The sequence below is a fragment of the Mastomys coucha genome, unplaced genomic scaffold, assembly GCF_008632895.1.
Source record: "Mastomys coucha isolate ucsf_1 unplaced genomic scaffold, UCSF_Mcou_1 pScaffold7, whole genome shotgun sequence".
Taxonomy (NCBI): domain Eukaryota; kingdom Metazoa; phylum Chordata; class Mammalia; order Rodentia; family Muridae; genus Mastomys; species Mastomys coucha.
This window is the reverse complement of record NW_022196913.1, coordinates 41,736,991-41,759,188: the sequence shown is the minus strand read 5'-3', so window position 1 is coordinate 41,759,188 and position 22,198 is coordinate 41,736,991. Positions and strand designations below refer to the sequence as shown.

The following is a 22,198-nucleotide window of genomic DNA, read 5'->3' as shown; positions in this document are numbered from 1 at the left end:
TGTTCCTCACCAGTGGCTTTTCATTCCCGGGCTTCGGTGAGTTCCTACCTCTCCTCCAACCTGGGCAGGCCCTTCTTCCTGCCAGAGGGTTGAAAAGTTGTTTCAATCTTTCCCTTAAACCTGAGGCTTCTGGAGCTTGGGTAATCAACACTCCTTAGTGATGCTTATCCAAGTCAGCAGGTGACTTTTCTCCGATTACAAGAAAAGGAAAGGCTTGCTTGGGGAGACTAGAATTGACACCCCCCCACCCCCCAGGAGCAGAATTTGAGAAGCTCTCCAGGGGTGCTCTGATGTATTTTCATGCAGAGAGAAGAGGGTCTCAGACATTCTTGGCTAAAGCAAAGAAGTCTTAGCAAGTCTGGCGGGTGTGTAGGGTGGGGGAGGAATTCCTGTATGGAATGGTAGTTGATTTGGGGCTAGGGTAGAGATTCTCTCTCTCTCTCTCTCTCTCTCTCTCTCTCTCTCTCTCTCTCTCTCTCTCTCTCTGTGTGTGTGTGTGTGTAGGGAGATTTAGGGCCTAAATGAGTGCCCAGTAAGTTTCCAAACTAGCACTTCAATTTGAATAATCTCAGTGTCCTATAAGACCTATTAAGACATGAAATAAAACATTATGTAACATAATAAAAACACAAAATGGAAATGAGTTAAACATTCTGGGAGGCATAATATTCTCCACATATTTTTATAAAGAAGTCAGAAAGTCTGGGGAGGAAGCTTGGTGGTAGCCTCCTTGCCTGCAAAGCCTGGGGACCAATTCTCTCTCTCTCTCTCTCTCTCTCTCTCTCTCTCTCTCTCTCTTTCATACACACACACACACACACACACACACACACCACATCTCAGAATCAATAGAATGTATTTTTCAAGTAAAAATCTGTATAACAACAACAATAAAAATGCCATTTGGTAAAAAACGATGGTAGGTGACTGTTTTAGGTAGGGATGATGAATATGCAAAAATTAGAGGGTATGCTGAGGATCAAGATACTTACACAGTTTCTAACACTAGGGTAGAGGACCTTGCTGGGCACCATGCTAAACAAGAAGTCAAATGATCACTAGTAATGGATAAGCAAAAACCTTGCACTCCAATGTGCAGGAACCTTGTTCCTGTCTGACTCCAGCCATAACAGTCTGACTTGAACTTAATCAAGAGAAAGTCTCAGGCACACCCAAACCAAGACTTAGTTCACAGAAAGATTGGTAGCACTCTTGGGAAGTGTCAAGGTCAAGAGTAAAAAGGACCCAGCAACTTTCAAGTTTAAGAGAACTTGAGAGACACAGACAATAGATTGATTGTTTCACAGAAAAGGACACTAAGTAAAATTTAAATGAGGTTTGAAAGTTAGGTAACAGTCCTAAGGAAATGTTATTTTCTGATTTTGATCTTTGTGTTTTTGTCTTAACTCAATGTTTTGAGAACCTCTAACAGGTATATAGGACTTCTTTGTATAATTACTGAAAACAACCTCTGAAAGGCATATAGGACTTCTTTGCATAATTATTGAAAATATTTCTGTATGTCTGATTTTCAAAATTAAAAGTGCAATCAACTATGTTTTAACTATCTGGCTTGAACATCGTTTGGTGGCCAGTTTGTTCTGCCTCCTGACGGTTTGCCAGTTCAGGACTGCCATCTCTAATTAACATGCAAGGAAATGAGGAAATGGAGTTTCCAGAGCTTTCCTTGCCTTTCCAAATCCCAAAGCCAACTCCCTCTGGTCCTCCAGCTGCTTCCTGCCTGCAGTAAGGAAAGGAGATGGAGCATATTCTAGACTTCCCTCAGCGTTCTTCATGGTACACTACCAGAGACTCTCTAAGAACGACCTAGCGCTGAGACTCAAGGATAGAGACATTATCACTTTTTTTTTCTATAATCACTTCTTACTTTGATTATGCGATTCTCCCACCCCCACGCTTAATTTTAAATTCTGTCTGGGCACTTCACTATGGCTTCTCCAAACCTTCCCTATTTGAGCTGCCCTGCAGCTGTTCTGCTGTGTGTCAGTTCGCGATAGTCATTTAAACTCCATGTCTCAGGAAGGAAACCTGTGTTTGCATGCGCAAAGACAGCTGGGCAAGAATCTGGATTGAGCTGCTTGGGAAAGTCTCTCTCACAGCAAAAAGTATTGGTCCTTCACGCAGCATCCTTTCACCCGCTCCACTTCCCGGAGTTGGGATCTCTGTAGTGACTGCATGGGTACTGCCCCTAGACACACCTTCCCACCAGCCCAGAGGAAGTTCAGCTTCTTTTCTTGCTTTGCTTCCTGGACCGAACTTGTAGCTGCTGGGAAAATATTTGACAGTCAAGCCATAGCTGGGAGGATTCGACAACGGGAAAGGCACAAACATCCTTTATCTGTAGGGTGAGGTTAGTTTCTGTTTGGGCTTGTGCTTTTGAGAGGAGGAAATAGCTTTCATAAGCATCAGATTAGATGCAGGAAATGTCCACGGGACAATGAGAAGCTTCGGGAAGCCGAGCAACAGGATTTTGTCGTTGATTACTACTGCCATCTCCTGGCAGAGTTTGAGAACTACAGGGCATGGGTTTCGCGAGTAAATTATGGAAGCTTGCTAACTTCTCCCCAGCTCTGCTTTACAAGTTCTTAGCGACAGGAAAGGGAAGTGCCAAGAACTATTTTTTAGATAGAGTATTTATCGGCATTTTTCACTTATCCTTGGATGATAAACATAAGAACGAGGACTAAAACTACCGTGGGCTTTTCTTACCTAAAGCTTTCGGATTAGCAGTTCTCAACCTGTGGATTGCATATCAGATATGTACATTATGGCTCATAACAGTATCAAAATTACAGTTATGAAGTAGAAACTAAAATAATTTTATGGTGTGGGGGGTCACCAAGCACAACATGAAGAACTGTATTAAAGGGCCGCAGCATTAAGAAGGTTGAGAACCACTGCTTCAGAGGAAAAGAGTTCACCAGGGTGGCTTATTATACTTCTGTATTAGTCGCTTTTCTGACAAAATACCTCATATAAACCAATTTATGGAAGGAAGGGTTTATTTTCATTCATCCCGAGGGTACAGTACCACAGGGCACGGAAGACTTGACAACACCAGATTCAGCTGGAGGCCACAGAGGCTGGAGGTGATGGTGGCATCATGTCCGCAGTCGGGAGGCAGAGAGAGGAATGCTCATCCTGATCTTCCTCTCCCCGTTTCATTCTCTACAGGAGTCCAGCCCATGAGTTGGTGCATTGCACATTGGCAGTGGTTCTTCTCTCTTCAGCGAAACCTCCCTGGAAAGCCTCAACTATACTTCTGCAGGTGTGTCTCCTAGGAGACTCTACTCCTGCAGGTGTGTCTCCTAGGAGACTCTACTCCCGCAGGTGTGTCTCCTAGGAGACTCTATTCCTGCAGGTGTGTCTCCTAGGAGCTTTCAAATCCAGAAAGAGTGACCTGCTACTCTTCTCTAATCAGCGTAAGTGTTGGCACTACGTGGAATTTAAAGACTCTTTTAAAAAAGGTTAGGGAAGGGGACTGGAAAGCTGGCTCAGAGCACTGACTGCTCTTCCGGAGGTCCTGAGTTCAATTCCCAGAAACCACATGGTGACTCACAAATATCTATAACGTGATCTGATGCCCTTTTCTGGTGTGTCTGAAGACTGCTACAGTGTACTCATATAAATAAAATAAATAACTCTTAAAAAATATTTTAAGAAGTGTAGGAAAATCTAGAAATCATGTTGGAAAATTAATGCAAACGTAAGAAATTGAGTAAAAGTTGCAATATAAGATGGTGTGCCTCTCTAGGCATAGTTAAACCAAGCAATAAAAATCATGTTAGATTTGAAACTGTTATTCCCACAGATCTGAAAAGACTACAGACCCAAGTCATGGTCACATTAAATATAAACCAAGTGTTATTTGTGAACACAGGCTGACAAGTTCAAGAGATCAACATGGGACATACAATGGCTTTCCCAGGTATTTAAGTTTTGTTTGGGGGAAGAAATTATGTTTTCTATTTAATAGTGAAAATACTGCAACATGGAGAATTTCAGAGCCATGCTAGGGATACATACACAGCTCTGTGCTCTGGCTCTTCCACACCAACAAACCTCAGGTTCCTCTCATGGAGGCCACTGCGGACTGACTATGTTCACAGAAGAGCGAATTATGTCTGACTTATGTAAGAATTTTTATTACAACAGTGGTTTCTCCCTACTTAAAAAAAAATCAAGATTTTATTTGGAGACTCTGAAGGTAAATCACAACAATGAAAAGCTAAGGGCCAACGATTTGGCTCACTGGTAGAGTAGCCCCAGCTTAGCCCTGAAAGAAAAACTCAATTATCCAGAACAATCACTGGGGCATTGTATTTGCTCTGCAAGCACCTTTCAGATGCTAATCCACTCCTTCCTTTGGTTGCCAGAAGGCCCAGCCTCCTACTAAGGCCTCAGAGGAGGCGAAGGAGAAAACAGCCCTACCTCTTCAGCCAGGCTGGCGTAAGGGGGAGGGGCGAAGGGAAAGAAGAGAAAGAAGGAACACAGCTTGATTTTAACTGTCTGTCAACTCTGGAGAAACCCAACTTTCCCTGAACTAATCCTTCATGAAGCTCTCAGAGCTTGGGAACATAGTAAACACAGCCCTCTCTGTGGCTTGATAGTCACCTAGCCCTGTGCTGGTATAGGGGTGAGCTGGCTTTCTTTCTTCCTTCCTTCCTTCCTTCCTTCCTTCCTTCTTTTCTTTCTTTCTTTTTAGTATAGAATAGAGTTTAGTTGGGGGCGTGAGAAGGGGAGTTGAGAAGGGAATAGAGGCAGAGATAGAGGAGACAGAGAGAGAGAGAGAGAGAGAGAGAGAGAGAGGGAGAGGGAGAGGGAGAGGGAGAGGGAGATAGAGGGAGGGAGAGGGAGAGGGAGAGAGGAAGATGCCTGGGCCAGGAATATGTGGAGAGAGAGGGGGAGTGGGGAGGGGAGAGAGGGAGAGAGGGAGAAAGGGGTCAGAGAGAGAAAAGGAGCAGAAAGGGGAGGGGGGTTTTCTGAAAGAGTATTCTTAGCCTCTGTGATGAATCTCAAAACATGAATTTACCCATCAAAGCATTTGGGTTGGGCTGGCGGTGCAGATTAGTGTCAGAGTGCTTGGCTAGAGTGCACCTTAGTCCTGGAAGAGCAAAATAAAGTCAAAACGTCAGCCTGTTTGATTATATTGTTTGTGACACATTCAGCCAATATATGTGCTTTCAGTGTGTCCTTGATAACCTCGAGTCATCAAGTCTGTTCTCTTAAGTCTGCTGATTGGTTAGCAACGTTAAGAATGGAGAAGATGTGAGCCGGGTGTCTGGATGCAGTCTTGTCTCTGCTGCTCAGTTTCCTGTGTCAATCATAGGTGAAGTCTTAGTCTGGAATTAAGACTAAGATGAGACTGTTTCCTCATCCAGAGTCTGGATTTTAGAATAGTCCCTGGGTTTGGTTACAAAGATTAAGTCTGATGAGCACACAAAGCCTTGAGTAGGAGGCAAGCTGTAAGCCCACAGCAACATTGTAAGGGGATAGTAATGATTGGCAGTTACTGTTGTTATTTATAGGACTTAACCTCCAACCACCTGTTATCCAAACTGGTGTCAACTACCAGTTTCCTGTGGCTACTGAGAACTTGAAATGAGGTTAGACCAAAGTGGCATGTGCTATAAATATAAAACACTAGGCAGGCACTGTCCACCTGGAAGCTCAGCCCTCCAGAAGTTCTAGAAGCAGGAGATACAAAGTGAGGTGGAGGTCAGCCTGAACTACAGGAGACCCTTTCACAAAACGAAACAAAAATGCCAAATTAAAATACAAAGTATCTTAGCACTTGACAGGCAGAGACAGGTAAAGCTCTGAGCTGAAGGCCAGCTTGGGCTGCAGAGCAAGTTCCAGGACAACCAGGGTTACAAAGAGAGACCTTGTCTCAAAAAAAAAAAAAAAAAAAAAAAAACACAAAAAAACAATATATATATATATGTATATTACATATATACATACATATGTATGCATATACATATGTATATATTGCTATATATGTTACACACACACACACACACAGGATCCTGTTTTAAATTTTTTTTTTTCTGAGACAGGGTTTCTCTGTATAACCCTGGCTCCTCTGGGTAGACCAGACTGGCCTCAAACTCAGAAATCTACCTGCCTCTGCCTCCCAAGTGCTGGGATTAAACATGTGCGCCACCACTGCTTGGCTGTTTTTTAAATTTTTATAAAAGATTTATTTTTATTTTATGTGTATGATTGCTTGCTTATATGTATGTGCACTGTGTGTGTGTGTGTGTGTGTGTGTGTGTGTGTGTGTGTGTGTGTATGTGATTGTGTGTTGCCAGCAGAGGCCAGAAAAGAGTATCAAATCCCCTGGAACTGAAGTTATGAACAATTGTGAGCTGCCATGCGGGTGCTGGGAACTGAACCTGAGTCCTTTGTAAGAGCAGCCAGTGCTCCTTAAAGTACTGACCCATCTCTCTAGGTCCCAGACTGCAATTCAAAGTCTTATTACAAAACTTAAAATGTGAAATTGCTTGCCAGTACTTTACAAAAATGTTGATAGCATACTGAAATGATACTGTTCTGAGGATCTGGGTTAAATCAAATACATTTTGACATTTAGCATGTATTTAAAACTTCTGAATGACATACGGATTGCTCATATTCATGGAGCGTGTCAATACATAGGCTCAGAGTGTGATATCATGTCTCATGTCTGCCAGCTCAGGTAGTAATTATTTCTTTGGGTTGAGAATATTTCAGATCCTCTCTACTAGCTGTTTTGTAATATTCATTGTCTTCTCATCCATAGTTAACCTACTGTGCTAGTCCTGATATACATTATTAACATGAATTCTACCCATTTCTATTTTAAAAAGGAATTACCAGAAAATTATGATCTCCATGCTTTGTATAGCAGATTGTTGGTGGACAATCTGTCCAAGCAGGTAGGTGGATTAGAGGGGTCGGAGGCATGGAAATGGGGGCTAAAGTGAGCCAGGAAATCTCAGTCCATTTCACCAGTATCTTGGGGTTGTCATGGAACTAGACAAAGGAGGCCATGGCTGCTTCTCACAGATGTTGTGGGCACTGATATGGTGCAACCCCCATAGGTATTGCCTGAGGTTACTGTGTGATCACTCCAGGGAGAGACACTCCATCCCAGGAGTTTAAAGACAGGTTGAAGGGCTGATGGTTGAGACAGATGTGCAGGATCCAAGGTAGAATCCCAGATGCCTAGTGGGGTCTATTATTAACCAAGAGTGATGGCAGGCTGTTATCAGAGACCTGAGCAGAGGGGGGATATGATTGGGGGCAGGGCATTTACTTCCCCATGGCACTGCTGGTACTTAGATTCAATTCCATAGGTGTCACTTGCTAACCTAACATGTACTAGATTATCTGTTAGAAGCTGGAGACAGCACCGTGTGTGCTTTTATGGTGTTCACTGGCTAGTGTCGAAGGCTGGGATCTAAACAATTTCTTGTATACGATGACCACAGGCTAGAATAGAATGTGTCAAGAACTCTTGGCTGGAAGAGGAATTCATTGTGATTTCTTCCGAAATTTCTGGGACAGTAGCCAGGGACAGAAGGGAAAAGCACATTCTAGGCAAGGCCACTGGCATTGTGTGCTGGGGCTTCCAAATGCATTGCATGCTGGGGCTTCCAAATGCATTGTGTGCTGGGGCTTCCAAATGCATTGTGGGCTGGGGCTTCCAAATGCATTGTGGGCTGGGGCTTCCAAATGCATTACGTGGTGGGGCTTCCAAATGCATTGTGGGCTGGGGCTTCCAAATGCATTGTGTGCTGGGGCTTCCAAATGCATTGTGGGCTGGGGCTTCCAAATGCATTGTGGGCTGGGGCTTCCAAATGCATTGTGTGCTGGGAGCTGCACATGACTCAGCAATAATGATGAGGACAAGCATGGTGGTTGGAAGCTGGAAAGAAAAGGAGACAAGTCAAACATGGAGGGTTTAGGAGCACAAGGAGCAGGTACTTTATAGACCCTCAGCAGGGGAGTGATGTGGCTATATTTGTAGTTTAGAAAGGTCCTCTGATTAGACTGTAGGGTTCTGGTGAACTCAGCTCTGGGTCTGCTCCCAAAAGGGTTTTAAAGCCTTGGCATAATTGACGTAAATCAGCCCATATGAGGACTCCAGAAAGTGACCAGTAGCTGGTGGCTTAGGAAGAGATGATTTAGAGTACTGGAGAGCTGCTGGTATGCTGCCGTTTCTTCCTCCTCTAGGACTTTCTCTAGGTTTAATTAAGAGCCTCAACCCAGGAGGAACTTCAGGACCGAGAAAGATTCAGAAGTGTGAAGAACGGGAAAGATGTTTCTAATATTAAAAAGAGTTGGGGAAGTTTCCGTTCTCACTTCCTGTCTCCATTTTGCAATCCAGTCCCAAAGCAATGCCAAGGTGGCGGTAGGGGCACCATTGACAGTACCAGTTTATAGAAGCGTAAAGTCCTGAGGAAGGAGAAACATCTGGGTTTGGAGGAGCTGTGGTCTCCAGGGCACAGGGGAAATCTCATGGCTGTAAAAGATACCCTCGTTATTTGGCTTCAGGTGTGTGCTTGCATGCAGCGAACATGTGCGGAAATGAGGTCATCGTGGTCCCACATTTCCATCTGGAGACTGGAAAGGGTGAACCTCAGGGAAGAGGAAAGCAGCCTCAAAAAGCTGGCTACAAACCCTTCAGTTCCTGGAGCCTGGAACTGACTCGACACAGACTGCCATAGACTCTGAGCAGCCAACGGTGGGCTAGAGCCTAGTCTGAGACCCACACTCACTGCCGGGTGACAGAGGCACGTGCAGACACTTTGGCTACTGAGCTCTCATGGAAACCGCTAGTAAATAGTCTTGACACTGAGATCACATCCATGGAAGGGTGGCCAGAACTTTTAGTCTAGATCTAACCTGGTCTGCTGAACAAAACAGTTTGCCTGTCTAAGTGAAAGCATCAACATGCCCCAGAGGGTTTAAATAAGATCTAGAGTCTTGAGGCATAGCATCCAAAAGAGTGACCGTCCAGACATTTGTTAATATTCAACTTTCCCGGGGGCGGGGGAAACCTGCAAGAAGCACTAAAGCAGAGATGTCACAGAGTCAGAATTATCTAACAAAGATTTTAGAGCTGTGATTACAAAAAAAGCTCTAAGCAGTAAGGGTAAACATCCCTGAGATGAAGGAAAAGATAGTCTCGGCAAGCAGAAGATACTAAGGGGAAGAAAGAACCAACCAGGCATTTTAGGAATAAAATGCTATGATAATAATTTAAAAAACTAAATGGACTCTATAAGTGGGCTGGCAAGATGGCTCAGTGGGTAAGAGCACTGACTACTATTCCGAAGGTCCTGAGTTCAAATCCCAGCAGCCACGTGGTGGCTCACAACCACCTGTAATGAGATCTGATGCCTTCTTCTGGTGTGTCTGGAGATAGCTACAGTGAGCAGAGGTCCTAAAAATTTCCAACAACCACATGAAGGCTCATAATCATCTGTACAGCTACAGTGTACTCATATATATAAAACAAATAAATCTTTTAAGAAAATAGAAACAACAGAAGCTACATGGCAAACCTGGGCTACATAAGATGACCCCTATTCAAAAGAGCACACACATGTACACATACACACACACACACACACACACACACACATCCACCAAAACAAAATCCCAGTCCAACCAGGCTCTGTGGCTTGCATAACTTGCAGTTTGTGCCTTAATGCAAAGGAGATGTTCGTCTGGACCATGCAGTTTGCTGCTCTGGGTAGAAGGGGAGAGATGCAGTGCATCCACACTAGGAGCCAAGGACATTGGGAAGACAGGCAGGAACGCTTGCCGGGAGGAAGGTGGTTGCAGTTTTCTGCCTCTGTTCTACAGAGGACCGAGAATGGACGTTGCCACCAGCTTCCATCAGCTCTTGGTGTCTGAGTGTTGAAACTTCAGGAGCTTGGTGAACTGATGGTTACATAGCAGCTCAGGATTGAGTGCTGTGGAAGTTATTTGCGTAATGGCAATTGACAGAGCCTTCAAATCCCTGGAGAGACTATTGTTAGATTCCTAGCACAGCAATACAGTCAGCTAAAAAGGATGCAGGACCATGTAGGGCCTGGACCATGCTGCCCATGGTTAATGCTTGACACTGGAGTATGAGAGGATTTATGCCAGTGTGGAGCGAGCCGGCATGGTGGCATGCTACAGCAGGATAAAGAATGAGTCTTCATTTTTATAAAGTGCATTATTTATTTATGTGTGTGTGTGTGTGTGCGCGCGTGTGTTTAGGTGCCACAGTGATATGTGTCAGGCTTGGCAACAAGTTTCTTAACCCCGTGAGCTATCTTGCCAGCTCTGAGACTGAGTCTTTTTTAAAATTTTACTTATTATCAGTATGTAGAAGTCTTATTTATTTATTTATTTATTTATTTAATGAATATGCATGCTCTATCTGCATGTACACCTACATGCCAGAAAAGGGCATCAAATCCCATTAAAGGTGGTTGTGAGCTACCATGTGATTGTTGGGAATTGAACTCAGGACCGCTGGAAGAGCAGCCAGTGCTCTTAACCCACTGAGCCATCTCTCCAGCCCCTGTAAGAGTCTTTTTGACACTGTCAAGTTGCTCTTGTTTTGTTTTGCATGGCATAAATGCTCACTGGAAAACCAGAGGGAATCTGCCATGAAGCCAACTCTATGGTAAGATGAAGGATCCTGCTGCAAAGCTTGGGCCAAAGAACAGGCACCGGAGCTCTACAGCCAGCAAGGACTGAAAGAGGCTATGTAAACTTTTGTTTACACAAATATATACCCCGCCCATCTCCACACTAGTAGATAGGACAACACACTGTGAAAAAATGGTTGCAGGCTTGCGACCCTCAGTCATCATCCTTCAACGACATATCCAACAGGCTGTGTCCCTGGCTTCTTCTCATTGTATATCTGGCTCATCATGCACAGATCATGAAAGAAGCTTAATGAAGCACCTCTGAGGATCTGAGTATGGCTATACTGAAGGTCAGCAGAGGGACTGACAGGCAAGTCAGCCTAGCCATTCAGGACACACTGCCTCCCACACAGACACACAGGAAGTGAGTTAGTGACTGCTTTCAGGTCTAGAACAAGAGCTCCAGAGTGGAGACACCTCCTTCAACACAGGCATGCCTAGTCTCTATGCTTTATCAAAGCCATGACTCTGTGAGGAACACACCTTCTGCAGCCACCAGATTCTAACTTTCGTCCAAGTTAATGGCTAATTCACCTTAACCTTTTTCAACCTTACCTTTAGAATAGGCTTTTAAGTGGAGATGGTATTTTTTCATAGGGCTTCTACATTATAACTTAAGAGAAAGCACCTAGCCTAGTGTCTTTCAAAGCAAGCCAGCAACAAGTATTTTAGGATGGAGTAAAAAAAAATAAGTGCTGGGTTGAACTCAGGGCAGAGGTGCTCAAGGTAGGATTCTCATGGGAGTATTTTACTATGTTATCGTATCCGTATCCAGTGTTCACACATGCTGGAGTATTTCATTTGAACCAATTCATTTGTTTACATTGTATCAGAGACCTAGAGAGGGGGTGGGGCTTTCTTACTATTCCAAAGCCTAACTTCTCCAGTAAAGGATACCTACCTACTTACCTGCTCATTCCATTGAGAGGCTTGTGTCTGTGTCCAGCCTCAGGTAAAGGGACTGTTACTCTTGTAAAGAATAAATCGTTCCGGGAAAAATTTAGAGAATCTGTTTGAATAATTATTTTTATTACTGTAGTGTCAAGGTCTGTCAACATTTCAGGATCAAAGACGTTGGAGACTGATACGATAGCAGACACTTAGTTAAAAAATAGGTGAGGATTGGGAAAGTCATGCCAAGTGAAAAAGGGGTCCAGTTCCTTTCCTTACCCTCCAAGGAAAATAAGTGCAGATCAAATTTGATTTTAGTTAAAAAAATAATGCAAACATTCTAGCTATAATATTTTTTTACATTAAGATTAAACTAAGCATGGGGACCCCAATGGAGGAGTTAGGGGAAGAACTGAAGGAGCTGAAGGGCTTTGCAACCCAATAGGAAGAACAACAATATCAACAATCAGATCCCCCCAGAGCTCTCAGGGACAAAACCACCAACCAAAAAATACATATGGAGGGACCTATGGCTCCAGCTGCATATGTAGTAGAGGATGGCTTTATCTGGCATCAATGGAGGGGGAGCCCTTGGTCCTATGGAGGCTTGATGCCCCAATGTGGGGGAGTGCTGGGGGGGGCGTGTGACGGGGGAGTGAGTGGGTGGATGGGTTGGGGAGTACCTTCACAGAAGCAGTGGGGAGGGGCATGGGACAAGGGGTTTTCGGAGGGGAAACTGGGAAGACGGGGATAACATTTAAAATGTAAATAAATAAAATAACCAATAAAAAATAATATGTGGAACATAAAATGTGTCATTGTAACTGTTTCTAAGTATCCTCTGGCATTAACACAATCACAACATTGTGTGACTGTCACTGCTAGACGTCCCCAGAACTCTTTCATCTTGGCACATTTGCCTTTCAAGACTTTTAGGGGTGAGGGACTGTGTGTGACACACAAGCGCTCTTTCACTAAGCTAAATCACCTCAGGCAAGCACAAGACAACCTTGAATTAGGCCTTTATTGATGTCAGTTCCTTGTGACCTGTGGCACAAAGCATAGGGATCACACAGCATGGAGCTTGCCTACTATGCTCTACCCCTCCACATCCCTGAAAACCTATAAGAGCCAGAACTCTTCCTTCATCCCTTCAGGACCCCATTGTACTGTCTAGGGTGTAATGTCCTAGACACTCCTCATGCTCTCCCACCTCAGGGCTTGTCACTGAGTATCTATGGCCTGAGCTTTCATATAGACTGACTAATACATACAAAGTCAAGGTTATTTATCTCTTTCCTTCTCTCTCTCTCTCTCTCTCTCTCTCTCTCTCTCTCTCTCTCTCTCTCTCTTTCTCTCTCTCTCTTTCCTCCCTTCCTTAGCATAGAAAGTCTATGGCACAATGATTCTTTGTGTAATTACTAATAAATGCTCATTATAAATAGTATCTACAATGTTCTCAAAAAATTTCCATTCTTGCCATATCCTTAAAATAAAAAACTTGGTACATTATTCCAAATTTTTAGTTTCATTTTCCAATCCATAGATTAGATTTGGAGCATGATACTTGGATAGGCCATAGGACCTGGGGTGTACTTTGGCTCAGAGTGTCACAAATCGTAGGTTCTGAGGCTTAATGTCAGGAGGCGGTGGAAGGGACTCTGTAACAGGAGCCCGTCTGTCTGTGAACGGAGGGAAGCACAGCACTATGGGGACAGTGTGGGTGTTTCAAGTGGACTTCCAGATGGCAGTAGGGGAGAGAGAGAGGAGCTGTGGGGAGCGGATGGGGAAGTGGGATCCCCATTTTGCTGGGGATCCAAGGGAGTTGGGGATCCTGTTCACCAGGTATGCTGAGATTTCGGATGTGCTTGTAGCCTGTGGTTGCTAAGAAGATGCTTTTTAGCAGTCTCTAAGAAGAGCAACTTTTTATCAGTCCCAGGCCCGAGTGTGTCATGGAATGTCTTTAGGCACTCTCTCCAATTTCTACCTTTGCTCTTGCTAGGATCCTATTGTCATTGTGACAGTGATTCTTTCCTATTCTACCCTTTAGCATCCTCTTCCCCTGGCTGCTGTTCAAGCTCTCCTTGAAGGTCAAGGTTCATTGTCAGTGTCTTGGGAGCAACAAGGCGCCCATGCTCACGGTTGGCTTATCTCCTCTCTTCTTTGTGTGACTGTCATGCTCAGGTTCATGGAACAAACCTTACTCTCCTATCAGTGGATCCCCCACAGAATGCTGCAGGTGCCTTAGCATCTCTCCAAGTCAATTGAGAAAGTCCGAGGTTTGTTCTTCAGTCTGTTACAGGGAAAGATATAGCGGTTGGAACGGCTCTGATGGCTGAAGAAGCACGAGGCTGCTTGTTCACATCTCGGTAGATCAGGAAATAGGGGCAGGCTATAAGAACCTCCAGGTACACCCACCAGTGACCTAGCTCCTCCACGGGTTGCCTCATTCCTAGAAAGTTTCACAGCCTCCAGTCTACTAGCTGGAGACCATGTGTTCAAGCTCATGAGGCTGGGTTGATATATAAGAGCAAAGAGACCAAGATACTGAAGTCAAGAACTTACTTCCTTGTCATCCAGAGACAATCTGATCATAAAGAGAAAAAGGTAATTATTTTTGGCTCAATTTTGGTATTTTAGTTCATAATGAATAGGTTGCATGGCTTTGGGCATCATGGTGGGAGCACATGATATAGTAAATCCACTGAAATTCATCAGCTGTAAAGCAGAAGGGAAAAGAGGCTTAGACTCCCCCCCCCACCCCCCAGGCCTTCTCCCAATGACATAAAGAACCCTTGCTAGGCTCTGACTCTTAAGATCTCTACCATGCCTCTCAATAGTATTAAGAACATAAAGGACTCTGTAAAAATAAATGGGTCCTTGGGGGACATACATGTACCAAACTGTAGCACATATTAAGGGAAAGCTACATAGATACATTTGAAAGTGGTGGGAAGTTCCTTTCAGTTCCAAACTTAACAACTGCAAATAAATGTAGACAAGAGGGAAAATAACTCTTTTTCAACTCCCATAATGCCCTGCCTGTGTGATCTAGTGATGGGGAGTGTAGACAGAGGGACTGGCCTTGCTGACTGGGAAAGCCAGTTGGTTTGCATCTGAGCCATAGGCCCCCAGCAATAGGCCATCCATGCTATAATGAGGCTAAGAACTTGGCCACCTCTCAGCAGCTATTTCTGGTTGTTAAGTAATTGTTAAATTGGCAGTTGCTACATTTGGATCTTCACGTCTTCCAGGTGTGTCTTTATTTGTAGGGAACAAGTTGAATTAAAATATACATGTACTTTCTTTCAAAGATCCTTTTGGCCTGGTTACAGTATTTGCATTTTGGGGGAAATGTATTTTTTTTATAAGTATTTTGGAGATCTCATGGGCTCCAGCCTGTGATATGAAACATGTCACCACCCCTTGGTCTAAGAAAGCTAGCCAAAACATGCTTAGATAAAACAGTAATACATGTGTGTGTCAAGCTGATAAGGGCTCAATTGTGCTGGTCAGTTTTTTTTTTTTTTTTTTTTTTTTTTTGCCAGCTTGACATAAACTAGAGTCATCTGGGAAGAGGGAACCTCAATTAAGAAAATGCCTGTACCATAGAGGATTGTAAACAAGTGTGTGGGAACATTTTCTTGATTACTGATTGATGAAGGAGGGACCAGCACACTGTGGGCAGTGCTACCCCTGGGCAGGTGGGCCTGGGTTGTATGAACAAGCAATGGAGTAGCAGTGTTCCTCTGTGGTTTCTGCTGACTCCCCTCAGTGATGGGCTGCAATCCAGAAGTGTAAACCAATAAACCCTTTCCTTCCCAAGTTGCTTCTGGTCAGAGGGTTTTGCTCTAGCAAAAGAAAGCAGCTAGGCTAGGCACCGTTCCTGAAGTATGGTTAACTCAACACGAGAGGGATGGTCTTCCATTGTTTGGTGCCATCCTGGAAGAAAGGAGGCATAAGATAGGAGGAAGGTGATAGGAGATTGTACAGTAGGACATAAGGCATTGCCTCCACGGGTGAGTGGCCATCCTGATACATGATGGTGTTGTGGCATCCCAAACACTGCTGTGAGCTGTACATCATTTGAATCATTGGATTCAAATCCGGAGAGATGGCTCAGTGGTTAAGAGCGCTGACTGCTCTTCCAGAGGTCCTGAGTTCAGTTCTTAGCAACTACATGGTGGCTCACAACCATCCGTAATAGGATCTGATGCCCTCTTCTGGTGTGTCTGAAGAGAGCAACAGTGTTCTCACATTCATAAAATAAATAAGTAAATCTTTAAAAAAAAAAAAAAGGTGCTTCAATAATATTCTATACAGAGAGGTTGAAATTTCCCTCAGAATCTAAAGAAGGGCTGATGAGGACTATGCCCACCACAGGTGGAGATTCCCAAAGAGGTCTTTAATTCTGGCATACAGCGTAACCTCACTGAACTGGTTTTCTTTTTCTCTTCAGAGGTTGGGCAAGCTCCTGGAATTTTCCATGGTGATTTTCAAACCGTAGCAAAGTCTTCTTAGGAGAAGAGAAGTGAACTTAAATTATTCCATACACAATCTGGGTTCCTTCAGTATCTCCAGCTGCCTTACCACATCATCTAGATCTCTGGCTTTTGGTACCCACGTAAAAAGAAACTTCCTAAATAATTAAAATATATTTCCATCATCAACCCTACCACCTCCAACGTCTCCCACATCCTATCCTCCTCAAATTCAAGGCCTTTAATTACTCTTTAATTACTACTATTCCATGCATATGCAAATAAACATGTAAATGCCACTGGCTGAGTCTGTTTACTGTTATTTGTTTGTACTTTTAGGATTGAGTGATTGGGACTGGATAATCATTTAGAAGGATGTCCCTGGGGAACATTAATTCTCCTCCTCTTGGCAGTCTTTAATTGCTTGCAGCTCCTTATCTAGGATCCCATGAGAATTCCGTCATCAATGTTGGCATGTCAACTGGTGCTGTCATTTGTTTGGTCTTGCTTAAGCAGCCATGATGTTGAGATTCCTTGGATATCCTTGTCCTGTTACATTTAGAAGGCAGTCTTGTAATAGATGCCCTCCCAGTCCTCCCTTCCCAGTCCTCTCCTCCTAGTTCTCTCCTCCCAGTCTTCTCCTCCTAGTCCTCTCCTCCTAGTCCTCTCCTCCCAGTCCTCTCCTCCCAGTCCTCCCTTCCCAGTCCTCTCCTCCTAGTCCTCTCCTCCCAGTCCTCTCCTCCCAGTCCTCTCCTCCCAGTCCTCTCCTCCTAGTCCTCCCCTCCCAGTCCTCCCTTCCCAGTCCTCTCCTCCTAGTCCTCTCCTCCCAGTCCTCTCCTCCCAGTCCTCTCCTCCTAGTCCTCTCCTCCCAGTCCTCTCCTCCCACTCCTCTCCTCCTAGTCCTCTCCTCCTAGTCCTCTCCTCCCAGTCCTCTCCTCCCAGTCCTCTCCTCCTAGTCCTCTCCTCCCAGTCCTCTCCTCCTAGTCCTCTCCTCCCAGTCCTCTCCTCCCACTCCTCTCCTCCCACTCCTCTCCTCCCAGTCCTCTGACTCTTACGAGCTTTTTGCCCTGTGCTCTGGAATGTCCCCTGTGCCTTACCTGCAGAGACTGTATTGTAAATGCAACTGAATGAAAAAAAGAAGTAAGGAAAGGCCATGCCAGTTGCTAGGTATGGCGGAGGAGAAAGTTTATTGTAGATAAAAGGGAGAGCACAGCCAGAGGCAGAGACAGAGTGAACAGGACCAGACTGGCTTGGCCATGTGAGGGAAGGGGGAGAGGGAAGGGGAGAGAGCTAGACCAAGAGGCTAGGAAGGTAAAGGGTAGACAAAGCAAAAACAAAAACAAAAACAAAAAACCAGGGCAGATGTAGGGAAGGGCAGCCCAGCCCCTGGGCTGTGGAAGTTTAGGGTAGGTGATGAAGTATGCCAGTCATACCCTGTAACAGGTAGGAACTGAGGGATGCTAGGAGAACCTGGAGGCCAGGTCCACTCTGATATGGGAGAGGGCACCTCAGTTTCTCTAGGGTTTGAGACCTAGCCAGCCACTCAGTCCTCTGTGTTCCGAGCAGCTGTGGCTCACAGGAGCAGTCTCTGTGGGCTGTAAAACGCAGGGGTTTTTTTGTTTGTTTTTTGTTTTTGTTTTTGTTTTTTTTTTAGATGAGAAGTGGGAGCTCCATTCTTCTGGGAGCCCCTTTTTAAAACCTCCGGTCTTCTGCACACCACACCCGGACTTAGGTACTGTTTTTCATCAGAGTGAATCTGACCATTTCTCCTACTGGGTCTAATTGTATTTTGTGACAGACTCTTATCTACTGGCAGTTTTACTCAACTTGCAAAAATCAAACTCATGGTGAAAGCCAAGGCTTAGATAAGACATTAGGAAAACAAACATGTGGGTGCAGAGGAACATTTTCTTTTTCTCACAAATCATGTCCTTAGTGAAACCATGAGTATATTCATGCAACCCTGATTGGGATCAGTTCTGTAAATGAAAGTTCCTGTTTAACCCAAACTTATAGAATCTGAATAAATATCTGTCTCTGACATGAGCACACACACACACACACACACACACACACACACACACGAACACATATATATACACACTCCACATAACCGCCCCCCACATACACACACACACACACACACACACACACACACACATACATGAACACATACACCCCACCATATACACACAGACACACACACACACACTTACACACACACGAAAACATACACCCCACCATACACACACACACACACACACACACACACACACACACACACACACCATAGAGGTGTCAGGTTTAAGGAAAACAATGGGAGAGAGACGTCTGGGACCCTCTCATGCCTCTGGGAGCCTGTGACAGCTGTTCTGAGCTGGTGGGAGTGTGCGTGTGTACAAGTCTCCTGAGGGCTTTTCTCAGTCTCAGGAATGTGCTGAGAAAGGAATGGGGCAGATGTCTGGAGAGAGATGGGGCGGAAGGGCAGAACGGTTCAGTAATTAGAGGCTCTCTCCGAGGACTGGCATAGCTGCCTTTGTCTTTTCTCATGAGCAGGATGACTCCACTGCTATCATTTCTGTCTGCCCTCAACCCAAGAACCTTCAACCCTACTTCTAAAGTTCTCACTCTGCCACATGCTCGTACTGTAAAGCGACACTCCACCACAGGTCAAAGCCTAAGGGCCACAGTCACCAACGGAAACATGCGAAGTTGTGAGCTAAGCATCCATTTCCCCTTTGTAAGTTAGTTGTCTTAGGGATTTGTTACAGAGATGGAGGGCTGGCAGACACAGAGGATGAAGATAAAATAATAGGTGAACAAGTGAGACAGCTATAACATGCTTGGCGGGGTTTCATCGGCTTCTCCCAGTTATGGTTTTAGGGCCCAGGAGCAGCTGTGACACTTAGAGCTCTGATTTTAGGGAGGCCCCCATCCTCTTGGCTTTCTGAGAGCCACTTATACAGCACCAGTGGCCAACACTTGTATCTGAATAAAATAACTCTTTAACCACAGACTATACTTGTAGTCATTGAGCAAGCCACAATGAATAAGTGCAGCGCGGGTTTTATTTTATTTTATTTTATTTTATTTTATTTTATTTTATTTTATTTTATTTTTTACATTCCAGGTGATTTCAAGGAAGTGTTCCTAAGGAGCAGACAAGGAAGCAACTTTGATGAGATATAACTACATAAGGAGAGCTGTTACAAATGGGGCTTCAAGACTGCTTAGGGTCCTCAGAAATAGATAGTTTTGGAGGCTTTATTACATCTGCATCTATCCCTGGAGCTAAGATCGGTAGAGTGACCCATGAGAAATTTCTTTGTAGAGCCTCTCTTGGTCATCTGTGGTTCTTGCAGCTAGGTGAGCCTGGGGACCTTGGGGTCCCCTGAGGCTGAGTTTACTGTGCATGTTCTTGCAGGCCATGCTCAGGAGCAGGTGACGGTGGCATTGGTACAAGCCACAGTAGCATGGTTTTCATTGTAGAGTTCCAGCAAGAGCTGGTATTCTCCCTGCAAGGGGCACAGGCATAGCCTTAGGACATGTGATCCACAGTCCCACCAACTACTTAATACATAGAGCACGTCCTTCTCTATCCGAGGACTGTGTATCTGCCCACTCCACCAACTACAGAGTGAAAATATTTGCAAGAAGTGTCTGTACTGAACATGTGCAGACTTCTTTGTCTTGTGAAGATTCCCTGGACAATCCAGTGTAACACTCACCATGATACACAGCCACACTAGTCAGGATATACCACATACATATATAAGTAAATCCATAAATCCATTTCAAAAAGGGGAAAAAACAACCAAAGTATTGAAGAGAACATGCCAAGTGGGAAGAATTTGGCTAACGAGAAGCCTCCATCAGCTCAGAGCCCATCTCTGGGGGACTAGGTGAAGGAGGGGCCGTGAGTAAAATGCCCTCAACTAACAGTTCTTAGGAAACCAGGGCCTTTCCTAAAAACTGTGCAGTGTGCAGAAGTTCTTTCCAAAGCTGTGTGGCAGTCAGCTGTGAGCTGAAGGCCCTGGGCACACTGTGGCAATGGGGACAGCCCCTCTCGGCATCAAGGACCCTAGTTGTTCTGCTCCATCGGCCTGTGGGGAAGGTGTCCTCTGCTGGGACTGGGTGTGGGTCAGGAGCTTCTCTGGGTCTTCCCTGCTGGGTCTGCCTCCCATGTACAGGCCACAGAAGACGAGGAAACCAGAGTCTGGACATGGCTTACTCTGGGTGGTATCTCTAGGAGCACTATTATTGGCAGAAGAAGGCAGACAAGAAGTATCCTGTAAGCACTGTAGATTTATTGACTACATGTTGTTGACTACAATATGGTGCCCGATTACGATGGTTCTATTTACAGTGGCGACAGATGAGATAGGCTGAGTAGCATCTATACTTCGCATTTTTAATTCTCAGTTTTTTTTTTTTTTTTAGGCCTGTGGTACACAGTTCAAACCTTCTTCCTCACTGAGCAGTGACCGTGAGTCACAGTGCCCTGTCACGAGAAGACATGATCAAATGACCAGTGGTCTTCTGGATATCCTGACATTAAGCTATATGAGGTTCTGCAGGCTAGATGGAGTTAATGCATTTTCAACTTAAGCTGTTTTCAAGTCATGCAAGTTTAGGGGTTGTAATCCTGTGTTAAGGTGAGTAACATCTATAAAGCCCTTTATATCTCTGAGGGTACATTTGTTTTCAAAGAGATTCTATGACTTTAAGAGCCCCCTTCCCTGACGGTGCCTTCATTGCATAGGGATTGTGAAGGGTAACTGATTTAAAAAAGCCAGCAAGGCAAAATGAAATCCAATTGTTAGCAACTATTACATCAGTCTCTAGTGGGGTATCAGGAGAAAAATGAGGAAAGGAAAAACGTTCAAGTAGCAACAATGTGAAGAAAAGCTCCCTGGGAGAGTTCAGGCTCTGCGTGCTTGGAGTGAGGAGAGACTTGAGTTTCTCTTCCTGGAAGAAGTTGTGCCTTTCACAGAAAGGCAAGAAAAAAGATCACTGGAGAATTCTGGAGAAGGATGGGGAGAGATTCCAATTGTGAGAAGGATTCCTGTGGAAACCGAAGTGGGCCTGTTCAGGACTCTGTGAATTAGGAACTCCCAGGGTGAGACAGGAGGGAAACAAACTTAGAGCTGAAACTAAGCTAAAGAGACTCCTTACGTAGGAGACAGCGTCTCTGTCTCTCCTTATACATGTTTCAGATGACTGAAAAGATGAAGCCCAAAGCACCGTGTTTAGACAATGACATTTTTATGATGTTCCAGATTGTTCTTTCAAGGAGCAACAGGAAAATGCAGAGGGATGTCAGAGCAGTTTGAGTTCACGCACATCAGAAATAATGTTATTGTGAGTAAAAAGGACTTCATGGGAAATCCTACTCTTAGCTTTGAGTCTTGCTCGTGGATGTTCAGGGCAGACTACCTTGCTTTGGCTTGACTGTCCCCAGTATGAAGTCTGTTGAAGCAATCCCCAGTGTGAGGTCAGAAGATGTGGGATCTTTAAAAGAGATCTGCCCTTGTGAGTGTCTTCATTCATTTATGGACCAAGGAGTAATGGGTTGTCTTGGGAGTGGGTACTTTGTGAAACTTTTGACTCCCTTGTCCTCTAAAGTCCTAACTTATGTCCCCTAATGTGCTGACTTAAGATGTTGCAAAGTCCTCACCAACAAGAAAACCCTAGATGTGCTCCCTCTTCCCTGGATATGCCAGACTCTGGAGTGGTGGGCTGGGTATACCTTTATTCTTTGGTCACCTGTGTTATGTTGTCATGTTTGTATATGCAGTTGCATGTGTGTGTAGAACATGTAAAATTATGTGTGCATGTGCCTGTGGAAGGCCAAGGACAATTGTGGGTGTCACTCCTTATGTATCATCTACCTTTTTCCTTTTTTGAGTCAGGGTCTCTCACTGAGCTCAAACTCCCTAGGCTGGCTGCCCAGCAAGTCCCAGGAGCTTGCCTCTTTCTGCTTTCCTAGCATTTGGGTGATACGCATGTATTGCCTCATCTGCCTTTTCTAACGTGGGCTCTGGAGATCAAACTCAGATCCTTATGTTTGCAAGACAGCACTTTCCCAGCTGAGCTATATCCCTT

The 22,198-nt window shown here is 44.6% G+C and overlaps 1 protein-coding gene across 4 annotated transcripts in view; it reads right to left on the bottom strand.

Annotated features, from left to right (window-relative positions):
• Positions 1 to 19,154: 19,154 nt before the first annotated feature.
• The window catches only part of Ly86 (lymphocyte antigen 86), a 71,251-nt gene continuing 68,207 nt past the window's right edge, over positions 19,155 to 22,198 (bottom strand). The window contains exon 5 of one of the 4 annotated variants that reach the window (XM_031358382.1): positions 19,155 to 19,608. In XM_031358382.1, the coding sequence (XP_031214242.1) occupies positions 19,525 to 19,608 (84 nt within the window). In that variant the 3' untranslated portion in view covers positions 19,155 to 19,524. The other 3 variants (XM_031358385.1, XM_031358383.1, XM_031358384.1) reach the window with 3 other exon arrangements.